The 27,977-nt window shown below is 40.9% G+C and overlaps 1 protein-coding gene across 3 annotated transcripts in view; it reads left to right on the forward strand.

Annotated features, from left to right (window-relative positions):
- LOC120914078 (metabotropic glutamate receptor 6-like) overlaps window positions 1-27,977 on the forward strand; it is a 119,512-nt gene that overhangs the window by 84,540 nt on the left and 6,995 nt on the right. For all 3 annotated transcript variants that reach the window (XM_040324538.1, XM_040324539.1, XM_040324537.1), the window contains exons 3-10: window positions 15,169-15,385; window positions 15,561-15,696; window positions 19,038-19,192; window positions 19,274-19,411; window positions 20,253-20,453; window positions 23,807-23,946; window positions 25,493-26,428; window positions 26,723-26,982. In XM_040324538.1, the coding sequence (XP_040180472.1) occupies window positions 15,169-15,385; window positions 15,561-15,696; window positions 19,038-19,192; window positions 19,274-19,411; window positions 20,253-20,453; window positions 23,807-23,946; window positions 25,493-26,428; window positions 26,723-26,971 (2,172 nt within the window). In that variant the 3' untranslated portion in view covers window positions 26,972-26,982. The remainder of the gene's footprint in view (window positions 1-15,168; window positions 15,386-15,560; window positions 15,697-19,037; window positions 19,193-19,273; window positions 19,412-20,252; window positions 20,454-23,806; window positions 23,947-25,492; window positions 26,429-26,722; window positions 26,983-27,977) is intronic.

A 27,977-nucleotide genomic window follows, 5' to 3' on the forward strand; every position in this document is an offset into this window, starting at 1 on the left:
GAACATATCTGTGGACGAGTCCCTTGTCAAATTCTCAGGCAGGCTGGGCATCAAGCAGTTCATCCCCAGCAAAAGGGCCCGATATGGGGTCAAAATGTACAAGCTTTGCGACAGAGCCACAGGGTACCTCTACTCATTCATGGTGTATGAAGGAAAGGACTCCCAACTGCATCCCCCTGAATGTCCAGAGTATATGGGAGTCAGCGGAAAAGTGGTCTGGGATCTGATGTATCCACTCTTTGGTAAGGGATACCACCTTTATGTGGATAATTTCTACACCATATAAAAAGCCGCGCCAAATAAAAAAATGAATATAATAGTTCAACAGTCCACAGGTAGTGTAAGTAGTAGTGGATATTGGATTGATTCTCCAGCAGAAACAAAACCACTGTACTGATCAGAGGCTGATTCGCATGTAAAGATGTTGATTTTTCAATGCACCAGGTGACATGCATACACTGTGTGAGATCCCACCACCGGAATTGTGTATCAGCTTACCAGATAGCAAGCCTTTGGTGCAGTTGGCTATAACCCAGCCACGGCCTTTAAATCCCCCGGGCTCAGATTTCCAATCAAAAAGACAGCTGAGGTTTGGAGTTGATGTATAATTCCGATTTAGGACACCCCACAATTCATCAGCAACCACAGTATATCGATAAGCGTAACCCAATCCGGCTCACATATAGACAGGAGAATAGAAAGGGACGCAATAGCGTGATATCGTAGGTATACAAATTTATTTTAAGAAAGTAATGTACTTACACTTAGGCAGTATAAACACAGCATTAAACAGATAAAACAAGCCGGCCGGCTTACGGAGCCCTCCTCCTAGGCGTGGTGACGTCACTGACGCTGCCTCCAGACGCGTTTCGTCCTATTGGACATTCTCAATGGGGGTAGGGCTAGCAGCAGTGTGTCACCTTATATAAGAGCCACTCAATGCAAAGGGAGGTCCATAGAAACAGACCCCGCCATCTTTGTTGAGGGAAAGTTTTCCCATACAACCGCGCGCAACCTCGCGGCCTGGAAAGGAGTATGAGGCGTTCCCCCTACGTTGTAACGAGGGTGGAATTGCTCTCTCTCCAGAGTAAAAAACAAAAATTGTACATTAAACATAAATTGAGCCTAAGAATGTAGTTTTAATACCTACAATGTAAAGAGGACAGAGGAACCAAGGGAGAACTAGAAGTCCGGCACAAGACAGAAATCCCTTGACTCACTGTGGCCATCTTGTGGATAAAATTAAGAATTATTTTTAAACAAGAAAAATTATATAATAAACTCATCCTGATTAACCTGGTTTGGAAAGAGTCAAGTTTTGGGTCAGTTCTATCGATTATTCTAGTAGAAGATTCTCAGAAACTTCTATATAATTAAATATAAGCCTCATCCAAATTCGTTTAACTCTTTTTATTACCCAAAAATTGTTGTATGAAGCTTTATGGTATACTAAAAACCATTAAAGAAAAAAAGAGATTGTGATATAAAGAATATATAAATACTATATATAAAAATTATAATGTATAAATATATAAACTAGATCACAGGGCCTGTTGTAATACACCCTGTGGTCTACGTGATCCAAGGGCCCTTAATTGCCCAAGGGTATAGTTTTAAATAGTGTATATAGACTAATCTATTTCTTGTGATAATAAATATTTAGCTTATATAAAAGTGAATCTATAAATATATAGTGAAATATTACATACATACTACATTCCCCCGATTTAACGAAAAACTCGAGAGGGAAGGGCCACAAATGGCCAAGAACCGTGCTAAAAGTACATTATGGAAAATCTTGATGTGAAAAAATATATAATTTTTGTGAAAAATAATTTAGAGGCTATAGTACCATCTTTGAACAGAATATAAGAATCCTATCAGAGTGAACCTAAATCTATATGTTAAACTTAAAGGGTAGATATAACTACTATCCAGGATTTAGTTAAAAAAAATTTTTTATGACAATATATAAATTGTAAAAATATAAAAATATTTTAACTTAAAATCTTAACTTAAAAAACCGCGTCTGTTTCTATGGAACCCTATACAAAGGTTCACATCAGGCATTGTTGATAAAAGCATTCACGTCAGTTTCAATATTCAGGCCATGAGGGCTGTATGATTTTAAACGATGGATCCACCCCATTTCCATTTTGGAAATTTCCCTCACCAGGTTACTACCCCTCCAATGTGCCTTATACTTGTCAATCCCAAGAAAGAGGGTATTGGAGGGGTCCCTATGATGTTTAAGCCTGTAATGATTGGACACGGAGTGGTTCCTAAAGCCCGCTAGGATTTTAGTAATATGTTCGTTAACCCTGACTTGCATTGATCTCTTAGTCCGGCCTACATATTGAAGCCCGCAAGGGCATTGGATCAGATATACTACCCCTGTGGATGCACAGGTGATACATGGTTCGATTTTGAATTCTTTTGATGTAACCGTAGAAGTGAATGATGTTACACATCTTTGGTGATTGCTACTAAGGGCACATACTCGGCACTTTTTGCATTTATAGTAGCCCTTAAGCTGATCAAAAAAACCAATACCTCTAAGGGGAGGGTCAATAACGTTATTAGAGATCTTATTTCGAAGAGACCTCACCCCTTTAAAGATCACCTTGGGTTTTGGTGGTAGAATCTCTCTCAACACTGGATCGCTCCTGGCAATGTGCCAATGTTTGTGAATTAAATGCGAGATAGAGCGGTGTTGGATGGAATATGAAGTAATGAAAAGTACACCATCCGAGAACTGACCACCCCCATTACGTTCTCTTTCCTGGAGAAGTTCACCTCTATCTAAAGTCGTGACCTGATCTAAGGTTTCTCTCAGAGATCGCTCGTTGTATCCTTTTTCCAAGAACCTCTCAGTTAGGACCCCCGCTTGGTTTAAAAACTCTTGGTGGTCAGAACAGTTGCGCCTTAACCTGAGGTATTGGCTCTTAGGGACCCCTTTAAGCCAAGGTGCATGATGGCAGCTGTCGGTGGGGATGAAGGCATTGCGATCGGTATCCTTAAAATAAGTAGAGGTAGCAAAGGCACCATTTTTTATACTGATCTTCAAATCCAAGTAGTGAACACTATCTTGGCTTGCCTCGTGTTTTAATTCAATCCCCCTGTTATATTCATTTTTTTATTTGGCGCGGCTTTTTATATTGTTTATTTTTCTTGTCATCACACGCTAGCCGCTGCCTATATTTGTAGTGTTGTGTTAGCGCGGTTTTTTAGTGTATATTTGTTCTTGTTGATATTATTACTGCTGCTTCACTTATTAGTCTGGTTTACTGACTATACTCGCAATGGACATTTTTGAATTTCGTGCCAAAAAATTGCTCAACACCGAGGGTGTATTTGAGTCCTATAAAGAGGACGAGGGCGATTTAAATGGCTTATTTACGAGGTTGAAGAATGTCCTTGTTTCTGAAAACCATACTAAATGGGATATTGCCTATTTAGAGTCCTATATGAAATTAGGTATGGTACCCAGAAGTCTTAGGTGGGAGGTACCTCCCCAGAAGGGCGACCTTGACTTTGATGGGTGGTTTAAATATTTTAACACTGCAGGAATTTCATTTCTTAAATTTTTGGTTGATAAAAAAATCACTAAATTAGGGAGTCTGGATGATGAGATTAAGGCCCTTAAGACCAAACTAGACCCCCTGAAAGAAAGTGAAGAATATAAAGATAAATCTGCCAATCTTCTTAATCTTTTAGAGAAAGAAGATAGGGACCAAAAAAATAAAAAGAAAAAGAAGTTCAACAGGGACCTGGAGGACTACCAAAATGGTCTTGTCTTTAATTGGCAGAAAAAACTCCTTGAAGAAATGAACAAGCAGGCTCCTTTAGAGATGGAGGTTTCTAACCCTGTTCTGGGGGAGCAACCCGTCGCTATTTCGGGACCTAGGAAAAATCTCCAACAGCTAAAAGGTAGCTCAAACAGAGCGTCCCCAAGGAGAGGCAATGGACAGTTTAAAGGCCCAGCTGTAAAAAACCCTAATCGTTCACAGGGTGCTTTTAGGCCTTTTCCAGGTTCCCAAAACCTAGGGGGTTCCCAGCAAGGATCTTCGGGTTATCAATATCCCCCGAATAGGGTACCCCCAAATTATTATCATAACATGAGGTCAAGACCCCAATCAAGGGGTTGGCAGACAGGGGCTTCTGTAGATCGGGGCCACTATGTGGATAATACCAACAATTGGCACCAGGGCCCAACAGGAGAACCTGAATATCCTTCTCCGGCCTATTTCCAGCCAGAGTCTGGATTGGGTTGGGATTACAACATACCTGTTTCTAACGCTTTTTTCCCACTAAGGGATAGGGAGGGACCCGAAAGATATCAGGCCCCTGACACTTCCACTTACAATGTGCCAGCAGAAGGAGCTTGGTACGCACCTCCATCTTCTCAGTTCCATGATGCCCCCTCCCTGTCCGGTGCCTCCGCTGCCCCAAATGGATCCTATAATTGGGGTTTTCACAGACCCGGCCAGGGCACCAAAAGATTGGTAGAAAGAGGAGAGGAAACAGAGGGGGGAGGAAACATAGGGTCCAAACGCCCCAAAACGTAGTGGGGAGGGGTATCTTCAACCTTAGTACCAAAATTTTGACAGACCCAGAAAAACTCCTACTAGACAAGGGGTTGAAATATGCACCCCCACAAAGCCTCAACCGGTTTAGCACATATATGGACATACATAAATTTATTAGAAGGATCCATATCAAAAGGTATATGGCGGGAATTACTCCTACCGATCGACAGATATCTAATGGTTATGTTCACTCAGGCCTTGCCAACTCTTCTTTATTTAACCCTCCGGGTGGAATGGCACCATCCCTAAAAACCTTTAAGGATGTCCTACTAAGGGACCTGGAGGTTATGGAAATCAAGAAGGCAAAACTTAATAAAAACCTACAGGAGGGATTAGATTCCCTGTGTAATAATAAAGATTTGATTATCCGACCAGCGGATAAGGGGGGGGGGTATTGTGGTGTTAGATAAAGTGGACTACATGAGGGAGATGCATAATATAGTGGATGACACCAATACCTACTCTATTCTCCCTGGGGACCCAAAGCTCAAATATAAAAGAGATTTGGAGATCCTTGTGGAAAGGGGTTTGTTTGAAGGCATACTGACCATTAGAGAAAAATTGTTCCTTATCCCTAAGGCGCCTCGAACCCCTACCATATATTACCTCCCGAAATTACACAAGGACCCAATCTGCCCCCCGGGACGTCCCATTGTTAGTGGGATAGATTCAATCACGTCCCGGGTGGGCAGATATATTGACTTCTATTTACAGCCTTTAGTCAAAGGGATGCCTTCATATGTTAAGGACTCGAGACATATAATGAATATCCTGTCTAATTTTACAGTAATTCCCAATGTGTGGATGGTCACTATAGACGTAAAGTCGTTATATACCATCATACCCCATGCCTTAGGCATGGAGGCAGTTTTGTATTTTCTGTCCAGGGAATCAGGCCTAAACATTAAACAGATAGAATTTATTATGGCCCTACTGAAGTATGCTGCCGGATCAAACTACTTTTGGTTCGATAACGAGTTCTACAAGCAGGAGACGGGGGTGGCTATGGGGGCTAAGTATGCCCCCAGTCTGGCCAATTTATTTATGGCCAAATGGGAGGAGGATGTCATCTTTTCAAGAAATGTACCCCAAGTGGCCCTATGGGCAAGGTACATTGATGACATCCTCCTCCTATGGGCTGGTGAGCATGAGGATCTCAATCAGTTTATCTCTGATCTTAACTCTAACAACAGGGGGATTGAATTAAAACACGAGGCAAGCCAAGATAGTGTTCACTACTTGGATTTGAAGATCAGTATAAAAAATGGTGCCTTTGCTACCTCTACTTATTTTAAGGATACCGATCGCAATGCCTTCATCCCCACCGACAGCTGCCATCATGCACCTTGGCTTAAAGGGGTCCCTAAGAGCCAATACCTCAGGTTAAGGCGCAACTGTTCTGACCACCAAGAGTTTTTAAACCAAGCGGGGGTCCTAACTGAGAGGTTCTTGGAAAAAGGATACAACGAGCGATCTCTGAGAGAAACCTTAGATCAGGTCACGACTTTAGATAGAGGTGAACTTCTCCAGGAAAGAGAACGTAATGGGGGTGGTCAGTTCTCGGATGGTGTACTTTTCATTACTTCATATTCCATCCAACACCGCTCTATCTCGCATTTAATTCACAAACATTGGCACATTGCCAGGAGCGATCCAGTGTTGAGAGAGATTCTACCACCAAAACCCAAGGTGATCTTTAAAGGGGTGAGGTCTCTTCGAAATAAGATCTCTAATAACGTTATTGACCCTCCCCTTAGAGGTATTGGTTTTTTTGATCAGCTTAAGGGCTACTATAAATGCAAAAAGTGCCGAGTATGTGCCCTTAGTAGCAATCACCAAAGATGTGTAACATCATTCACTTCTACGGTTACATCAAAAGAATTCAAAATCGAACCATGTATCACCTGTGCATCCACAGGGGTAGTATATCTGATCCAATGCCCTTGCGGGCTTCAATATGTAGGCCGGACTAAGAGATCAATGCAAGTCAGGGTTAACGAACATATTACTAAAATCCTAGCGGGCTTTAGGAACCACTCCGTGTCCAATCATTACAGGCTTAAACATCATAGGGACCCCTCCAATACCCTCTTTCTTGGGATTGACAAGTATAAGGCACATTGGAGGGGTAGTAACCTGGTGAGGGAAATTTCCAAAATGGAAATGGGGTGGATCCATCGTTTAAAATCATACAGCCCTCATGGCCTGAATATTGAAACTGACGTGAATGCTTTTATCAACAATGCCTGATGTGAACCTTTGTATAGGGTTCCATAGAAACAGACGCGGTTTTTTAAGTTAAGATTTTAAGTTAAAATATTTTTATATTTTTACAATTTATATATTGTCATAAAAAATTTTTTTTAACTAAATCCTGGATAGTAGTTATATCTACCCTTTAAGTTTAACATATAGATTTAGGTTCACTCTGATAGGATTCTTATATTCTGTTCAAAGATGGTACTATAGCCTCTAAATTATTTTTCACAAAGATTATATATTTTTTCACATCAAGATTTTCCATAATGTACTTTTAGCACGGTTCTTGGCCATTTGTGGCCCTTCCCTCTCGAGTTTTTCGTTAAATCGGGGGAATGTAGTATGTATGTAATATTTCACTATATATTTATAGATTCACTTTTATATAAGCTAAATATTTATTATCACAAGAAATAGATTAGTCTATATACACTATTTAAAACTATACCCTTGGGCAATTAAGGGCCCTTGGATCACGTAGACCACAGGGTGTATTACAACAGGCCCTGTGATCTAGTTTATATATTTATACATTATAATTTTTATATATAGTATTTATATATTCTTTATATCACAATCTCTTTTTTTCTTTAATGGTTTTTAGTATACCATAAAGCTTCATACAACAATTTTTGGGTAATAAAAAGAGTTAAACGAATTTGGATGAGGCTTATATTTAATTATATAGAAGTTTCTGAGAATCTTCTACTAGAATAATCGATAGAACTGACCCAAAACTTGACTCTTTCCAAACCAGGTTAATCAGGATGAGTTTATTATATAATTTTTCTTGTTTAAAAATAATTCTTAATTTTATCCACAAGATGGCCACAGTGAGTCAAGGGATTTCTGTCTTGTGCCGGACTTCTAGTTCTCCCTTGGTTCCTCTGTCCTCTTTACATTGTAGGTATTAAAACTACATTCTTAGGCTCAATTTATGTTTAATGTACAATTTTTGTTTTTTACTCTGGAGAGAGAGCAATTCCACCCTCGTTACAACGTAGGGGGAACGCCTCATACTCCTTTCCAGGCCGCGAGGTTGCGCGCGGTTGTATGGGAAAACTTTCCCTCAACAAAGATGGCGGGGTCTGTTTCTATGGACCTCCCTTTGCATTGAGTGGCTCTTATATAAGGTGACACACTGCTGCTAGCCCTACCCCCATTGAGAATGTCCAATAGGACGAAACGCGTCTGGAGGCAGCGTCAGTGACGTCACCACGCCTAGGAGGAGGGCTCCGTAAGCCGGCCGGCTTGTTTTATCTGTTTAATGCTGTGTTTATACTGCCTAAGTGTAAGTACATTACTTTCTTAAAATAAATTTGTATACCTACGATATCACGCTATTGCGTCCCTTTCTATTCTCCTGTCTATATGTGAGCCGGATTGGGTTACGCTTATCGATATACTGTGGTTGCTGATGAATTGTGGGGTGTCCTAAATCGGAATTATACATCAACTCCAAACCTCAGCTGTCTTTTTGATTGGAAATCTGAGCCCGGGGGATTTAAAGGCCGTGGCTGGGTTATAGCCAACTGCACCAAAGGCTTGCTATCTGGTAAGCTGATACACAATTCCGGTGGTGGGATCTCACACAGTGTATGCATGTCACCTGGTGCATTGAAAAATCAACATCTTTACATGCGAATCAGCCTCTGATCAGTACAGTGGTTTTGTTTCTGCTGGAGAATCAATCCAATATCCACTACTACTTACACTACCTGTGGACTGTTGAACTATTATATTCATTTTTTTATTTGGCGCGGCTTTTTATATTGTTTATTTTTCTTGTCATCACACGCTAGCCGCTGCCTATATTTGTAGTGTTGTGTTAGCGCGGTTTTTTAGTGTATATAATTTCTACACCAGCTTGCCCCTGTTTCGCTGTCTTTACCTTCAGAATACCCCAGCATGTGGCACAATAAGACCCAACAGGAAAGGCTTCCCGCAAAAACTGGTGGATCAAAAGCTCAGACGAGGGGAGTCTGCAGCATTGAGGAACCAGGAGATATTGGCTGTCAGGTGGAGGGACAAACGGAACGTCCACATGCTTTCATCAATCCACAATGACACCCACGTGGAAGTCCCCAAAAGAACCGGCCCAATCCAAAAACCAAAATGCATATATGACTATAATTTGTTCATGGGGGGAGTGGACTTCAATGACCAGATGTTAGAACCCTACCTGCCCACAAGAAAATCCCGCCACTGGTATAAGAAAGTGTCCATTTATTTTTTTAGTTTGGCCTTTTACAATTCCTATGTAATTTACAAAAAATCATCCGAGAACCCCGTATCATATCTGGACTATCAAGAAGAAGTCATCACCGCCCTTTTGTACCCTGAAAACCCACCGGAAAATATTCGCTCTGATTCTGTGAGCAGACTGCACGAGCGTCACTTTCCTGAGCAAACCCCCTCCCGTGAAACAGGCAACAGACATCAGAAGAGGTGCCGGGTGTGCTCCAGAAGAGGAATTCGAAAAGACACCACGTATTACTGTCCCGATTGTCCTTCCCAACCAGGCCTCTGTATTGGAACATGTTTCCGCCGTTACCATACGTTTCTTCATTATTAGGGACGTATGGTAAACGCAATTCTAATTTCCTGTAATTTCCCCCCCCACACCCCTTATGCCACTGCACTCATACCTCTGCCTTCTCCGGAACCGACCATGGCCTGTTATACAACCACTCTTTTGCCTAACCCTAAACATACTTCTGCCTTCTCCGGAACCGACCATGGCCTGTTATACGACCACTCTTTTGCCTAACCCTAAACATACCTCTGCCTTCTCTGGAACTGACCCTGGCTTGTTATACGACCACTCTTTTGCCTAACCCTAAACTGTACCTACCTCTGCCTGCTCTGGAACTGACCCTGGACTGTTTGACCACGTTTTTTGCCTGCCCCTTGGATTGATCTTTTACCCTGCTATACTAGTGGGAACACAGGGGTCTCACATATGTGAGGGGCTCCAGAATTGTTTTTCTGGATGAAAAAACTAATTTTTTAGTTTTCTCATTCCCGGATTAGGGTCTGGTTGCCCGGAGGCTTCAAAGAGATTTGGGTGGGAGAAGCCTCTACCCCTGTCCCCATTCCCCTACCCATGGCCCGCTACTTGGACCATGTTCCTACCAGGACAAATATTTTGCCACTGCTGGCACTGTACTGACTATGGACAATATTCCTGCCTGCTGCCTGCTGCCTGGACAATTCCATTCACTGTCGCTGACCAGTGACCACGTCCCTGCCTGCTGCCTGGATCGGGGCTCTCCTTCTGTGGACAATTGCACTACTAAAACCACAGGTAATCTTCTTTTTTTTTTATCCATTACTCAGCAGAATGTATTTTAGGGTGTAATTCTTGGTATGTACAGGCTGTGTTAGAAATATGAAGGCCCTTCAAAAATGTGATAGATTGTAAGGAAATTGGATGTGTAATTTATGTCCCTAGAACACCTGATGGTGCTTCTTGGATGTTGGGCCTCTGTATGTGGCCACGCTGTGTAAAAGTCTCACACATGTGGTATCGCCATACTCAGGAGGAGCAGCAGAATATATTTTGGGGTGTAATTTTTTCTATGTACATGCTATGTGTTGGAAATATCCTATAAATGGACAACTTTCTGTAAAAAAAATGCGTTTTTATTTTTTTCCACATTTTCCAAGAACATCTGGAAAAAAATGAACTGTTCAAAAGACTCATTATGCCTCATAGATTATACGTTGGGGTGTTAGCTTTCCAAAATGGGGTCACTTTGTGGGCGTTTCCATTGTCCTGGTGCTCCAGGGCCTTCAAAAGTGTAATAGGTGGTTGAGAGATTAGATGTGTAATTTATGCTCCTAGAATGCTTGAAGTTGCTACTTCGGTGTTGGGCCTCTGTATGTGGCCACGCTGTGTAAAAGTCTCACACATGTGGTATCGCCATACTCAGGAGGAGCAGCAGAATATATTTTGGGGTGTAATTTTTTCTATGTACATGCTATGTGTTGGAAATATCCTATAAATGGACAACTTTCTGTAAAAAAAAATGCGTTTTTATTTTTTTCCACATTTTCCAAGAACATCTGGAAAAAAATGAACTGTTCAAAAGACTCATTATGCCTCATAGATTATACGTTGGGGTGTTAGCTTTCAAAAATGGGGTCACTTTGTGGGCGTTTCTATTGTCCTGGTGCTCCAGGGCCTTCAAAAGTGTAATAGGTGGTTGAGAGATTAGATGTGTAATTTATGCTCCTAGAATACTTGAAGTTGCTACTTCGGTGTTGGGCCTCTGTATGTGGCCACGCTGTGTAAAAGTCTCACACATGTGGTATCGCCATACTCAGGAGGAGCAGCAGAATATATTTTGGGGTGTAATTTTTTCTATGTACATGCTATGTGTTGGAAATATCCTATAAATGGACAACTTTCTGTAAAAAAAAATGCGTTTTTATTTTTTTCCACATTTTCCAAGAACATCTGGAAAAAAATGAACTGTTCAAAAGACTCATTATGCCTCATAGATTATACGTTGGGGTGTTAGCTTTCCAAAATGGGGTCACTTTGTGGGCGTTTCCATTGTCCTGGTGCTCCAGGGCCTTCAAAAGTGTAATAGGTGGGTGAGAGATTAGATGTGTAATTTATGCTCCTAGAATGCTTGAAGTTGCTACTTCGGTGTTGGGCCTCTGTATGTGGCCACGCTGTGTAAAAGTCTCACACATGTGGTATCGCCATACTCAGGAGGAGCAGCAGAATATATTTTGGGGTGTCATTTGTGGAATATACATGCCATGTGAGAGAAATAACCTGTTATAATGACAATATTGGTATGAAAAAAAAAAAAAAAAAATCTTAATTTTGCAAAGAATTGTGGGAACAAATGACAACTTCAAAAAACTAACTATGACTCTTACTAACTACCTTGGAATGTCTACTTTCCAAAAAGGGGTCATTTGGGGGGTATTTGTACTTTATTGGCTTGTTAGGGTCTCAAGAAATGAGAGAAGCTGTCAGTACTTCAGGTGTGATCAAATTGTTCAATTTTCAGAAATTGGTACCATAGCTTGTAGACCCTATAACTTTCACCCAGACTAAATAATATCCAAATTTTTTTTTTTTTTTTACCAAAAATATGTAGCAGTATGCATTTTAGGCCAAATGTATGAGGAACAATTACTTTTTTACAAAATGATATGATAGAAATGAAGAAAAATTCATTTTTTTACAAAATTTTCGTTCTTTTTTCATTAATAGCGAAAAAAATAAAAACCGCAGAGGTGATCAAATACCACCAAAAGAAAGCTCTATTTGTGGGAAAAAAAAGGACAAAAATTTCATTTGGTTACAATGTTGTATGACTGAGTTATTGTCATTCAAAACGTGAGAGCACCAAAAGCTGAAAATTGGTCTGGTTATTAAGGGTGTTTAAGTGCCCAGTTGTCAAGTGGTTAACCACTTAAGGACCACCTCCTGCACATTTACGTCGGCAGAATGGCACAGCTGGGCACAAGCACTTACCTGTACGTCCTCTTTAAGTGCTCAGCCGTCGGTCCGAAGCTCCGCGGCCGCGGGACCCGCGGACCCGATCGCCACTGGAGTCCCGCGATCGGTCCCTGGAGCTGAAGAACGAGGAGAGCTGTGTGTAAACACAGCTTCCCCGTTCTTCACTGTGGCGCTGTCATTGATTGTGTGTTCCCTGATATAGGGAAGCACGATTAATGACGTCACATGTCCAGCCCCGCCCCCTACAGTTAGAAACACATATGAGGTCACACTTAACCTCTTCAGCGCCCCCTAGTGGTTAACTCCCAAACTGCAATTGTCATTTTCACAGTAAACAATGCATTTTTATAGCATTTTTTGCTGTGAAAATGACAATTGTCCCAAAAATGTGTCAAAATTGTCCGATGTTACCAGGGATAGACTCATTCATTACAAATTTCTGCATAGGACTTACTTGACTCCTGCTAGTCTGGCCAGAATGTTTGGGTATCTGTGTGCTGGCGGTGTTCCATGCCCTCTGCAAACTTTATGCATGTCTTTTGGGAATGTCCCAGGGTTAAACCATATTGGCAAGCTGTGATGGACTGCATACGATCGGTTACATCTATTTCGATTCCCATGACTGTGGAGGTGTGTTTACTACATTTGGTGGAGCCCCTGGCTACGACCAGGGCAATCAGAACGCTCCTCCTTCTTTTGTTTTTTTATGCCAAGAAACGGATCATCCTTTCCTGGAAGAGTTCCTCAGCCCCAACGGTGGCAACTTGGAAAGTATTAGTCAATAAGGCCATTCCATTTTACAAGGCTACCTACCTGAGTAGGGGGGCGTTGACCAAATTTGATAAGGTGTGGGAAGGGTGGATGGCCTCAGTGGATACAGTGTCAGATTGAGCTTGGTTCAGTAAAAGTCATTGACTGTATACATGATATTCTCAGCAGGGGGTGAACAGTAGATCACTTAATTATAGGGTAACTGTGCATTCTGAGAGGGAGACATGTTAATTTTTTTCCCAATGCATATGGATTTCTTCGGAGGGAGGAGGGTCATGCTTTACATGTTATACTCTATCTGATATCATGGCCCGGAGGCTGTGTCATCTGGCACCTGCCATCGGTTCGGGTGGTCAGCATTGAAACTAGGATTGGGTAAAAGGTTTTGGTTTTGTTGGGGGGGGGGATATGATTTTGATGTTTTGATCTGATTTGACTTGATTTCAGTAATTTTAGTTTGGACTGTGAATATTTTGATGTATATTGTTACTGTCCCCCCCTTTTTTTTCCTCTGCTCTTTCATTTTTCTGTGAACCGGTATCTGTGTTTTGGCCGGTAATTGTTGGTTGCGTATTGTGGCCTGTTACTGTATCTATGTTGTGAAAATTGAATAAAAATAATTTTACAAAAAATTGTCCGATGTGTCCGCCATAATGTCGCGGGCACAAAAAAAATCGCTGATCGCCGCCATTAGTAGTAAAAAAAAAATTATTAATAAAAATATCCCCTATTTTGTAAACACTATGGCCCAGATTCACGTAGGGCAGCGTAACTTTGTGCGGGCGTAGCGTATCTTATTTACGTTACACCGCCGCAACTTAGAGAGGCAAGTGCAGTATTCACAAAGCACTTGCGTCCTAAGTTACGGCGGCGTAGCGTAAATGGGCCGGCGTAAGCGCGCGTAATTCAAAGTAGGCATGTAGTGGGCGTGTTGTATGTTAATGACTCGTGACCCCACGTAATTGACGCTCCTAACGAACGGCGCATGCGCCGTCCGTGAAAGTATCCCAGTGCGCATGCTCCAAATTACGCCGCAAAAAGTAAATGCTTTAGACGTGAACGTAACTTACGCACAGCCCTATTCGCGTACGACTTACGCAAACGACGCAAAATTCTACGCTGTCCCGACGTCCATACTTAACATTGGCTACGCCTCATATAGCAGGGGTAACTTTACGCCGAAAAAAATAAATGACGTAAATCAATGCGCTGAGTGCACGTACGTTTCTGAATCGGCGTATCTAGCTCATTTGCATATACTACGCGTAAATCTACGGAAGCGCCCCTAACGGTCAGCGTAAATATGCACCCCCAAGATACGACGCCGTAGGGGACTTACGCCGCTCGTATCTAGGCAAAAGTGAAGCGTATCTGATTATATGAATCAGGCGCAGAGATGCGACGCCTCACACTCAGAGTGACGACGGCGTATCTGGAGATAAATTTTGCACAAACCAATCGATAAACGCTTATTGCAATTTTTTTTACCAAAAATAGGTAGAAGAATACATATCGGCCTAAACTGAGGGGAAAAAAAGTATTTTTTTTATATTTTTGGGGGATATTTATTATAGCAAAAAGTAAAAAATATTGTATTTTTTTCAAAATTGTCGCTCTATTTTTGTTTATAGCGCAAAAAAAAAAAAACGCAGAGGTGATCAAATACCACCAAAAGACAGCTCTATTTGTGGGAAAAAAGGACACCAATTTTGTTTGGGAGCCACGTCGCATGACCGCGCAATTGTCAGTTAAATCGACGCAGTGCCGAATCCCAAAAACTGGCCGGGTCCTTTACCTGCATTTTGGTCCTGGTCTTAAGTGGTTAAGTAACCTATTTAGGTGCTTGCAACATGCATTCTTATGTGGCACTGCTGGTTCTTGCCTTCATGTGCCGGGATAAAGAGAATTGTATAAAGTACTGTTACATGCAATCATCCCTCCAAAATGTTCTGTGTGCCAGTATATTTGCTGTCAGCGGTTGATTGTCTATTGTAGCATGAAAGTGTTGCAATATCTGGTAATATCTGATTATAGATACTTATTGTCAACCTTTATGCCTTTCAGATTCCTCAGATAAGTTATGCCTCAACAGCTCCGGAACTCAGTGACAACAACCGGTATGACTTCTTTTCCCGTGTGGTACCACCGGATTCCTACCAGGCGCAGGCTATGGTGGATATTGTCAAAGCCCTTGGATGGAATTATGTGTCCACATTGGCATCTGAGGGCAACTATGGAGAGAGCGGAGTTGAAGCTTTTGTACAGATTTCCCGGGAAGCTGGTGCGTTTTGTATTTGATCCGTAGCAAAAAAATAATCATTTTTTTTTTACTATAGATATATATTCTTTTTCATTTAAAATATGTGGTACAAGTGATGTAAGTTTAGACATTCTTGTTGTGACCAGTCATGTTAAAATATATATGTGCTGTCTATTATGTTACTGTCATTTTGTAGGTGGAGTGTGTATTGCCCAGTCTATTAAGATCCCTCGGGAGCCACGTCCTGGAGAGTTCGATAAGGTGATCAGAAGATTACTAGAGACTCCCAATGCTCGTGGCATCATTATCTTTGCCAATGAGGATGACATAAAGTGAGAAATCTTTGCAAACTTTTTCTTTCTGTTCACATATTTTTGAATACAGCTTTTTGCCCTATTCTTCCAACGTTTAATATTTTGGTTCCTTTTAAATAGCCATTCAAGGTAAACATTGCCCCACTTTTCTTTTTTTTTGTGGAAAACCCACCTTTTAATTATTTTAGTTACAGTTAAACTCTCAACTTTATTATGGGCCAGAATGCTAGAATGGGGAAATCTGCCTCTGCAATACTTACATGATGTTATTGAGCCACACCATTTCCTAGCATCCATTTACACATTCATGCTAGTTCAGGGATGCTCTCTGCAGATCTCAAAGAAAATCAATGTTCCAGCTACGGGGCGAGTTGGATAGAAAGTCTGCACAAAGTGACACTTTCATTTTTTGTGTGTTAAGGCAATTTTCAATTAATAGCATTAGTTAATTTATATATATATATATATATATATATATATATATATATATATATATATATATATATATATATATATATATATATATATATATATATATATAGATATAGATATAGATATAGATATAACAATTGTATTAGTTTCTCAACATACAATAACTTGTGCAGCACTTTGTAGTATAAGAAAATGTCCAGGAGTTATTTTGTGAGAGGAAACAGTACCTACAAATCTAGTAAGTATTCTCCAACATCTTGCAAAGAATACAAATGCAATACTGTGTAGACCGTATGAGTGACTTTGCTTAGGGTAACACCAGTGCGTAGGGCATCTACATGTACAACATTACAGAACATACACCAGAGAGAGTCAGTCCAGTTCAAGTCAAAACAAGGTAACCAAGTCCTCTGGATACCATGAGTATGTATACCAGACATCCTTATACAAAGTCTGCACTTTGTAATAATATAAAATAATTTTCAAAGTGTCGATTGAGGTAGAAAAGTAAAAAGCAAAGGAACAGAAAAGAAAAAGAGCATTAACCACTTCAGTTCACCCCCGGAAGATTTTACCCCATTCCTGACCAGAGCACTTTTTACAATTTGGCACTGTGTCGCTTTAACTGACAATTGCGCGGTCATGCAATGCTGTACCCAAACAAAATTGCATCCTTTTTTTCCCCACAAATAGAGCTTTCTTTTAGTGCTATTTGATCACCTCTGCGGTTTTTATTTGCGCTATAAATAAAAAAGTGACAATTTTGAAAAAAAAACAATGTTTTTAACTTTTTTTCTATAATAAATATCCTCAAAAATGTTTTTAAAAAACAAATTTCTTCAGTTTAGGCCAATATATATTCTTCTACAATTTTTTGTTAAAAAAAATAAAAATCACAATAAGCGTATATTGATTGGTTTGCACAAAAGTTATCGGCCCGGATTCACATAGCATTTACGCCGACGTATCTTCAGATACGCCGCTTAAGTGTTAATGTGCGGCGTCGTATCTATGCGCCGTGCCCATAGAACTAGATACGCCTGAAATTAGGCTTCATCCGACCGACGTAAGTTTCCTACGCCGTCGTATCGTGGTCGCAAGGGGCGCTTCCATTGATTTACGATTCGAATATGCAAATGAGGGAGATACGCCGATTCACGAACGTACTTGCGCCCGGCGCATTTATATACGCGGTTTACGCAAGGCTTACGTCCGGCGTAATGTTAAGCCTCATAAAGTAGATGTAAGTCATGTTAGGGTATGGACCAGGGAACAGTCGTCGTATTTTACGTTGTTTACGTAGTAGTACGTGAATAGGGCTGGGCATAGGTTACGTCACATCGTAGGCAGTGATTCGACGTATCTTATGGAGTATTTTAGACGTGATTCTGAGCATGCGCACTGGGATGCTTCCACGGGACAGCGCATGCGCCGTTTGTCCGGCCCCTCATTTGCATGGGGTCACGCTTCATTTAAATGGATCACGCCCACTTCCACCTACTTTAAATTACGCCTGCTTACGTTGAAGAATTTACGTCACGCTGGCGCAACGTTGGGAGAAAGTGCTTTGTGAATACTGAGCTCGCCGCTCTGCGCTACGTCGGCGTAACGTATATTCGCTACGCCGGCATAACTATGCGCCGAGGTACGTGAATCCCGGCCATCGCATCTACAAACTATGGGAAAGATTTGAGGCATTTTTATTATTTAATTTAATGGCGGTGATCTGCGATTTTTAGTGGTATTGCGATGGACAGATCAGAGACTTTTTTGACACATTTTTGGGACCATTGACTATTCTAGAGCGATCAGTGCTATAAATATGCACTAATTACTGTATAAAAGTCACTGGCAGGGAAGGGGTTAACACTAGGGGGCGATCAAGGGATTAAACGTGTGTTCCCTCACTGTGTTCTAACTGTGTGGGGAGGAGAGATAACAGTTCGCTGTTTCTACTTCGTAGACACACACAATCTGACTTCTCTCCTTTAACAGCATGGGGATTTGTGTGTTTACACACACAAGTCCCGTGCTGGTGCATCCTCTGGTGGCTCTCCTAGAAAAAGCAGCATATATGTACAGGATTTCGCCCTGGAGAGCCATTCTGCCACAGTTTATCTGCATGAGCCGGTCGGGAACCGGTTAAGGAGAATACCAGTCTCTCCACCCTCAGATCCAGGAACTCCACTTGAGCAGCCTAGCAAAATAGGACTGTACCTAGGGATGCGATCTAAGATGGATCCTCTTTAGTATGCCATGGTTACCATACATTATCATGTTGTTCAAGGGTATCATGTAAATGTATAATGTTCAGTGAAAGTCGCCATAAATTCAGCACCTCTAATATTAGCATGTAGTGCTATTAGGGATGGGGGTTCAATTGTTTTTCAGTGACGTGCCACCAGGCATCTAGCTACAGTAAAAATATGTAATCGTAGATTTGGAAAAGGCTAGTAAAGCACAAAAGAAAATTTTAGGAGTAAAGGCAATTCTGGAATAAAAAATGTGATGAATGAGTGTAAGGACTGATTCCCATTATGGCTCAATAAGTGGACAATGGCAGTAAAAAGGGGTAAATAGATCCTTGAAGGGGTTCTAGGGTTAGATACCAGTGATAAAGTAATAAAGTATTTATATAGGTTTTCCTTATAGAGGGTGTGAATCTGACTTTTAGCTACCTGGGACCATATGACCATGCTAATTCCTCGCCCAAATCGCTCTCCCTCTTCCACATATAGAGATGTTCATTGGTTAATTGTTAATAACACTGACATACAAAATGGCTGATGAGGCCACCAGCAGTCATGTGTTATATCATTTTTTTAATACATAATAGTTTGTGATGATTTCATCAAAATTATGGTATCTAAATGCTATTTGTTATATGTGTAATGTCTCCTGACTGCAAATCTTCTTCATGCTGGTAGGCGAGTTTTAGAAGCAGCCCATCGAGCCAACCACACAGGACATTTCTTGTGGGTGGGGTCTGACAGCTGGGGATCCAAAACATCCCCTATTTTGGGACTGGAAGAAGTTGCAGAAGGTGCTGTAACTATCTTGCCAAAAAGAGCCTCAATTGATGGTGAGTAGGTCTGCAGTAAACATCTTGTTAGTCAATGCTATAGTTCTCAACAATTTACAGCTGTATCTATCTACATTTTAGGGTTTGACCAGTATTTTATGAGCCGGACGTTGGAAAACAACCGGCGCAATATTTGGTTTGCAGAGTTTTGGGAAGACGATTTTAAGTGCAAACTGACCAGATCTTCCTCACAAGAAGATTCCAGGCGAAAGTGTACCGGTATGCTTACAATGTATACAGTAGAAATTACTTGTTCTTCCAACGCTGAAGATATATGCACAGTATATATATTAGCTGCCACTGACCAGGATAGATGTGCTTGGTTGGTTTGTTTTTCAATTGTTGTGGTTTTCAATACATTTTAAATGTATTGTTGAAGTGTTTTAGTGGCGAATAAGGAAGATGCATTTCCTGGAAGCCTCACTAAAAACGCAGAAATCTTTGTATGTATTTCTGTGCTAAATGTTTAATGTAAAACTTCAAGCCTATCTAGAGTTAACCTTAATAGTTAAATTGTCCTTAAAAATTAATTTTTGAAATAAGCTGTTATTTAGTAGAGATTTTTTTACCTTTCAGCTTGTCCAATTATTTGCTTCCTTGCTTAAAGTTTCTTTATATGACCTATACCAGTCTTTATATGGGATTTACATTAAGTACTTCCCAGAAAATCCTTGCTGCTGAGATATATCTCTCTAAATTAACCACTGTACCCGAGTTTGCAGTGCGTCATGGGATCACATTATTACCAAACCACATTCCTGTCCACTTCTGCCTAAAAAATTTAAGTATGGAACCTGGAATGTTGACTTTGCAGGTATAACTAACATAATTAAGCCACGGTGGTGACAATGTTTGCCTCTGAATTGAATACAAATCTATGTCATTGTAAGCCACTGTTTTACATAATAGGTTTTGTTTAGATCTAATAGTTTTTATGGCTATGCAATGTCTGTATTAGGTAATAGTTTTTATGGCTATGCAATGTCTGTATTAGGTAATAGTTTTTATGGCTATGCAATGTCTGTATTAGGCCATGCTAACTTAAATTTTTGTATTACAGGGGAGGAAAGGATTAGCAGAGACTCACCATATGAACAAGAGGGAAAAGTGCAGTTTGTCATTGATGCAGTGTATGCAATGGCTTATGCCTTACACAGCATGCATATTGATCTCTGCCAGGGAAGCCTTGGGGTCTGTGACCAGATGGATCCTATGGACGGGCGACTGCTATTACAGTATATACGTAGAGTAAACTTCAATGGTAAGAGTGATTCTATCAATGATTCCAGCCTAAACATGGAGTGCTTTTTATATTTCAATCTTTTTATTGACTTTAAATATCAATGAGGGCTCCCCTAGCGGAGAGTGGAAGGCAAACCAGGCACTGGGGTATAGTCAACAATAGTCTTATGCCTAGCACACACGAGAGGATTTATCTGCGGATACGGTCCTCCGGACCGTTTCCGCGGATAAATCCTCTGAGGATTTTGATCCGATGGAGTGTACTCACCATCGGATCGAAATCCGCGCCGAATTCCCATCGCGATTACGTGTCGCGCCGTCGCCGCGATGATGACGCGGCGACATGCGCGACGCTGTCATATAAGGAATTCCACGCATGCGTCGAATCATTACGACGCATGCGAGGGATGGGTTTGGACGGATCGATCCGGTGAGTCTGTACAGACCACCGGATCGATCCGCTGGAGCCGATTCCAGCGGATAGATTTCTTAGCATGCTAAGAAATTTTTATCCGCTGGAAATCGGTCGGCCCGAAATATATCCGCGGATAAATCTCCGCTGGATCGTACACACCAGCGGATCTATCCGCTGAAACCGATCCGCGGATCAATTTCAGCGGATCGATCCTCTCGTGTGTACGGGGCCTTACAACAGATGGTCCTATTGGAACAGTTCACCTAAAGTTGTTGTAAACCTCTTTACACTACTTTTACCTAAAGGTAAGCCTATAATAAGGCTTAACTGTAGGTACTGTAAATATCTCCTAAACCTGGACAGTTTAGGAGAGAGATATTTACCATATACGCTTGTGCACTGAAGAAACGGCCCACTCGTGACGTTTCTTCAGCAAAGAGTGACGTCATTGCACATTATGCCTTTGTCTTACAGGGTTATTTATTGGGGGGGGGGGGGGGCTTTGGGTTTACAACCACTTTAAATAATGAGAACACAAGAAAAGGGTAATTTGACATGTACTTGGATGATATGAAAACAAACAAAGTCCAATAAAGTCGTATCTTACAATTGATATTCTCCCCAATAGACTTTTTCTTTCCTACACCAAGTGTCTACAGAAATTCCAACCATAAAGCAAATGTGAGATGTAACATCATTGCCAGAAGAGGGAAAAGAAAAATGAGGGAAGTAAGTGTAGAGAGAGAGAGAAAGAGAGAGAATCCCTGGAGTGCACTACACCATTTCGAGATATCAAAGCCATGGCTGTCAGGTTTTGTCAAATTTCAACTGGGGGATATTAGGTGTACATTATTCATTATCCAATAAAAAAGTTATGTAACATGAATAAATTAAGTCACTGACTGGTTCCAACATCTAGCTATGGCACTTCTAGCTGTCTCAATTTCCAGTTTTTGGAATAGGGCTATTTTTAGAATCCTAGGAAGATTTACGTGAGTGCTTTTTAATACACCTTTTACCCTATAATTAAAGCTTCCTTAATTTTATTTTTTACTTATTTTTTTATTTTTATTTTTTTTAAAAAGAGAAACGTACAAAACATAATACATAGTCCATAGAATTCACCATCCAACAATTACAGATATAAAGATATAAACACATCTATTTACACATCTGTGCCTATTCTCTCTACTTCTATTCATCCGGTCAGCATAATCAGACCCTCTATCTGTGCTTTCTATATCCCTCTCTCCTTCTTTCTTTAACCTCTTATCCCTTAGGCTCCATTCACATCTCCGCGACAAGCAACGCCGCGTACGCGGCGTATTTTGCCGCGGATAGTGTATCTCTTTTTTTTTTTTTCAAATTCTTCCCATTGCTGTCAATGGGCGAACGCCAATGTCGCCTGAAAAAAAGGGTCCGGGACTTTTTTTCAGGCGACAGGCGTACGGCGTCTATGAGATGTGAACCATCTCCAATTTCCCCCTCTAGCGGCACAAGCGTCCGGCGTCGGGCGTTTTGTCGCCTAGATGTGAATGGAGACTTAAACAAACCCCCCTCACGGAATCTGTGAGCAATAGAGCAAGAAAAAGACGGGGTCATCTGGGATCGAGTGTTCTGTACATTTTTGGGATATTCTCCGAACCTCCTCCCAGTAGTGTCTAATTTTTTCACAGGACCAAAATATATGCAAGAGTGTTCCCTGCTCTCTCCCGCATCTCCAACAACATTCCCGATTTTCTTTAGCGAATTTACGAAGCCTTATCGGAGTGTAATACCATTGTGTAAGAAGTTTATAACTGGATTCTTGGATTTTTTAACAGATCGAGGAGTTAAATGTCAAAAAGATAATCTGTTTACGTTGGGTTGGGGTGAAATTCCTCCCCAAATCCTTTTTCCATTTGCTAATTCCTGACATCACAAAATCTTCCGGGGGTGCATTCAACAAGCTATACATCTTGGATACCACTCGCGAGAGTGGTTCCTCCTCACTACAGTATAATTCAAGCACTAGAATGAAAAATCTCGCGCCAAAAAATAATTAAACAAAATATGTGAATATAATATAGCTGCTCCCCAAACCAATTCAAATAAGAATAAATTCAAATAAGAATGAACATATGGGAAAGAAACATTAAATAGGGGGCGCTGACATAAAAGATAAATAAATAAGAAGTGGCAGTAAAGTGCCTGTGCTAGCGATACAAAAGGTTTTTTGAAAAACCTATGTGAACATAAAATTGGGTATAAATATCTACCACATATGTGCCAAAAAACAAGTGAATAAAGTGCATGTGCAATCTATAAACAGGTAAAAAATGTATGAACCTTAACTAAAAACACACAAAAGTTTTAACATATATGCACTAAATGATATATATGCTAAGTAATCATATATGTGCACTGGGTCCCCCAAAAAAAAGGGAAAGGAGGGGGGAAAAACTCAGCCTGGTATTTAAGAGCAAAAAAAAAAAAAAAAAAATAGCCTTAAATACCAGGCTGAGTTTTTCCCCCCTCCTTTCCCTTTTTTTGGGGGACCCAGTGCACATATATGATTACTTAGCATATATATCATTTAGTGCATATATGTTAAAACTTTTGTGTGTTTTTAGTTAAGGTTCATACATTTTTTACCTGTTTATAGATTGCACATGCACTTTATTCACTTGTTTTTTGGCACATATGTGGTAGATATTTATACCCAATTTTATGTTCACATAGGTTTTTCAAAAAACCTTTTGTATCGCTAGCACAGGCACTTTACTGCCACTTCTTATTTATTTATCTTTTATGTCAGCGCCCCCTATTTAATGTTTCTTTCCCATAATTCAAGCACTGTCAAGTGCCTTTGAAATTCCGAGGCCGACCCCAACGATCTCAAAGCTTCCTTAATTTTAAACTATGAAGTGCTGCGTTGAAATTTAGTAAATACCTTGGGCTTTTTTCTTATTGTTTAGGAAGTGCTGGAACTCCTGTCATGTTCAATGAAAATGGAGATGCCCCAGGACGATATGACATTTTCCAGTATCAGATGACCAATGCTTCTGCTCCATCCTACAGAGTGATTGGACAATGGACAGAGTACCTACGACTTAATGTAAGAATGACCCTGTTAAATGAAATGAGGTCATAGCTAGCTATTATACAGTATATTCAGTTCAGTTAACTGAGTTGTCCATATTCTAGAAGTTGAGTAAAATTTACAATTTTTTTTTCATTTTTATATTTCTAGGTTTTCCCCCCTTCCCTTTTCTTGCCCCTGTCCTTACCTTTGACCTATCCTTGGGACACTGTACTGTATAAGGCACCAAAAAACGTTGTCATAACTAAACAAATGTTTTCAAATGCAAATACCACAGATGTGAAGTATCTCACAAAAGTGAGTACACCCCTCACATTTTTGTAAATATTTTATTATATCTTTTTATGTGACAACACTGAAGACATGACACTTTGCTACAATGTAAAATAGTGAGTGTACAGTTTGTATAACAGTCTAAATTTGCTGTCCCTTTTAAATAACTCAACACAAAGCCATTAATGTCTAAACTGCTGGCAACAAAAGTGAGTACACCCCTAAGTGGAAATGTTCAAATTGGGCCCAATTAGATGCTTAGTCATGACTTAGCATCTATCCATGATGTGAAATATGTTCGCTTTTTTGTCCCCTATGTCCACGAATTTTTGGCTGTTATACAGCTTTGGATTTTATCCTTTGTTTATTTTGTTTCAATAAATCGCCTATCAGAGTGCGGCAGTCCAGGAACATTTCTTTTTTCCACGGATCAGCGCAGAGTCTGCACCTGTCAGTACTACAGGGTGGGAGCACAGCATAGGTCGCAGGGCTTGGAGCGGTACTCTTTTCCATGGTGGTGGGAATGTTATGGTCTGGGGCTGCAGGAGTGCTGCCGGCACTGGGGAGCTACAGTATATTGAGGGAACCATGAATGCCAACATGTACTGTGACATACTGAAGCAGAGCATGATCCTCTCCCCTTAGAGACTGGGGCACAGGGCAGTATTCCAACATGAAAACTACCCCAAACACACCTCCAAGATGACCACTGCCTTGCTAGAGAAGCTGAAGGTAAAGGTGATGGACTGGCCAAGCATGTCTCCAGACCTGAACCCTATTGAACATCTGTGAGACATCCTCAAACGGAAGGTGGAAGACCGAAAGGTCTCTAACATCCACCAGCTCCATGATGTCATCATGGAGGAGTGGAAGTGGACTCCAGTGGCAACCTGTGAAGCTCTGGTGAACTCCATGCCCAAGAGGATTAAGACAGTGCTGTAAAATAATAGTGACACAAAATATTGACACTTTGGACCCAATTTGGACATTTTCACTTAGGGGTGTACACTCACTTTTGTTGACAGCAGTTTATATATTAATGGCTGTGTGTTGAGTTATTTGGAGGGGACAGCAAATGTACACTGTTATACAAGCTGTACACTCTTTACATTGTAGCAAGGGTGTAATTTCTTTAGTGTTGTCACATGAAAAGATATTAAAATATTTTCAAAATAGTGAGGTGTACTCACTTTTGTGAGATACTGTATGTATATACAGCCACAATATGCTGTGCTTTACTCATGCACACTTAAGACTAATGTGTATTTTTTTACTTTTCCTGCTACAGATTGAGGAGATGCAGTGGTATGGTGGACAGGCTGACATTCCATCATCTGTATGCAGCCTTCCCTGCCAATCTGGAGAGAGGAAGAAGATGGTAAAGGGGGTGCCATGTTGCTGGCACTGTGAACTGTGTGATGGGTACCAGTTCCAGCTGGATGACTTCAACTGTCAGGCTTGTCCCTTTGACATGCGGCCTAATCTCAACCGAACTGCTTGTCGCCCAACACCAATTGTAAAACTGGAGTGGGATTCAGCATGGGCCGTACTGCCTCTTTTTTTGTCAATCTTGGGTATACTCAGTACCCTCTTTGTGGTTGGCACCTTGATACGTTTTAATGATACTCCAATTGTGCGTGCCTCTGGACGAGAACTAAGTTATGTTTTGCTTACTGGAATATTTTTAATGTATGCCATTACCTTCCTGATGATGGCAGAACCTGGAGTGGTAGTTTGTGCTCTTCGGCGGCTTTTTCTTGGTCTTGGCATGTGTATTTCCTATGCTGCCCTCCTAACCAAAACAAACAGGATATACCGCATCTTTGAGCAGGGAAAGCGTTCAGTGACTCCTCCTCGGTTCATTAGTCCAGCTTTACAGCTGGTCATCACCTTCAGCCTAATTTCTGTACAGCTGTTGGGCACAGCCATCTGGCTAGCAGTGCTTCCCCCACACAGTGTGATTGATTATGAGGAACAGCGAACACCCAACCCCGAGCTAGCTAGGGGGGTGCTGAAATGCGACTTGTCTGATTTGTCCTTAGTCAGCTGCTTAATGTACTCCATCCTCCTCATGGTCACATGTACTGTATACGCAGTGAAGGCCCGTGGCGTGCCTGAGAACTTCAATGAGGCCAAACCAATCGGTTTCACTATGTACACAACTTGTATTGTCTGGCTGGCCTTTGTTCCCATTTTTTTTGGCACCGCACAGTCTGCTGAGAAGGTGAAGAAAGTTACCTGGACTTCACCTATTTTTTTACATTCATTCCTGCCAACAACTCATTTTGTGCTATCAACTGGAACTTCATCATGTCATATCACCACTTCAATTAATGCCCGTGTTCATTAAGCTGTGTTCTGTGGAAAACCCTATGTTTGAAATCCATCTTCATTCTGCAGGTCATGTCAATTTCATGAGCCATTATCCAGTGTGTTTCCATTGATTGGAGTCATTTCACAGTTTCCATTGTTCTTCATTCAGCAAGTGAAACTGTCTTCTTTTACCTCACCTACTTAGATCTATATCCAGACCACCACCTTGACAGTATCGATGAGCCTGAGTGCTTCTGTCTCACTTGGAATGCTCTACGTGCCCAAGGTTTACATCATACTTCTCCACCCTGAGCAAAATGTTCAGAAGCGTAAGCGAAGCTTCAAGGCTGTGGCGACAGCAGCCACTATGTCCACCCGCCTGTCCCAGAAAAACAGTGAGCGACAAAACGGGGAAAGCAAACCACCTGAAAAGAGTCTGCCTGAGGGCAAGTGATTAAATCAAAGGTATTTATAGAAATAAAATAGTCTTAGTATATGTGTGTCCTAGACCACAGGTGCTCAACTTTTTCATTCTGGAATCTCCAAGTGTTATTTTGCCAGTGCACAAAAGTTATTGCTCCCCACAGGCCAATCAAGAAATAAATGTTGTATGTAATGGTTTTGAAGACACTATTAGGACAATTGGAATGATAATCTTAGTATAAATATTAGCAGGCAGACCTAGCATTTTAAGGGAGTCTGAATTATTTTCTGGTTGAGCCAGGTAAGCGGTCACTTGCAAGCTTCCTACATCTACTTGAAATGCCTGCTTAGAATAAGAAAGCTCATATGCAATTGGTTCATGCAGTAGCACAGACCCTTTTGGTGCAGTTTGTATTTAGTCATTGAAGTTGACTGCAAAATTCAGTGTTTAGAGCAGTTTAATATTCACAGATGTGTGGCATTTTTCTGCACATCCAAATTCAGACAGTGAAAACCACTGCATTTTGTGCACACCAAAGTTTTCTTTATAGACTACATAAATGGAGCCTGTATTGCAAAATATCATAAGGATAATTGCTCTCTGTGTTGGTATACACACTGAGTTTTGGATAAAGTAAGTAAAGGTAAGAACCCCTGTCCGATTATTATTGCTACCTTTGTCTCCATAGAGTTGATTTCCGTCCTCTTCCTGTTCCAGTTACCACACAAGAACTCAGGGAAAGCAGTAAAAACCTGACAACATTTCATACTCATTCAAATACCATTCAAAACAAACAAGAAAAAAGTTTTGGGTGGACATTCAGGCCTATTTGCAATTCTGTCCTGAAGCTGGGTGTGGTGCTAAAACTGACTAAACTTCCCTTTCAATCGTTTTTTATTAAATGTTTCAAAGAAAGACAAATACAACGATAATGCTGCACAATACATTCAAACTAAAGAGAAACAAGAAGAAAAAAAAAGGGGGTGAAAGCAAACCACCCCAATATGTGCCCCATAATCCAATGTTACAAGACATA

Source organism: Rana temporaria, chromosome 9 (genome assembly GCF_905171775.1).
Source record: "Rana temporaria chromosome 9, aRanTem1.1, whole genome shotgun sequence".
NCBI lineage: Eukaryota > Metazoa > Chordata > Amphibia > Anura > Ranidae > Rana > Rana temporaria.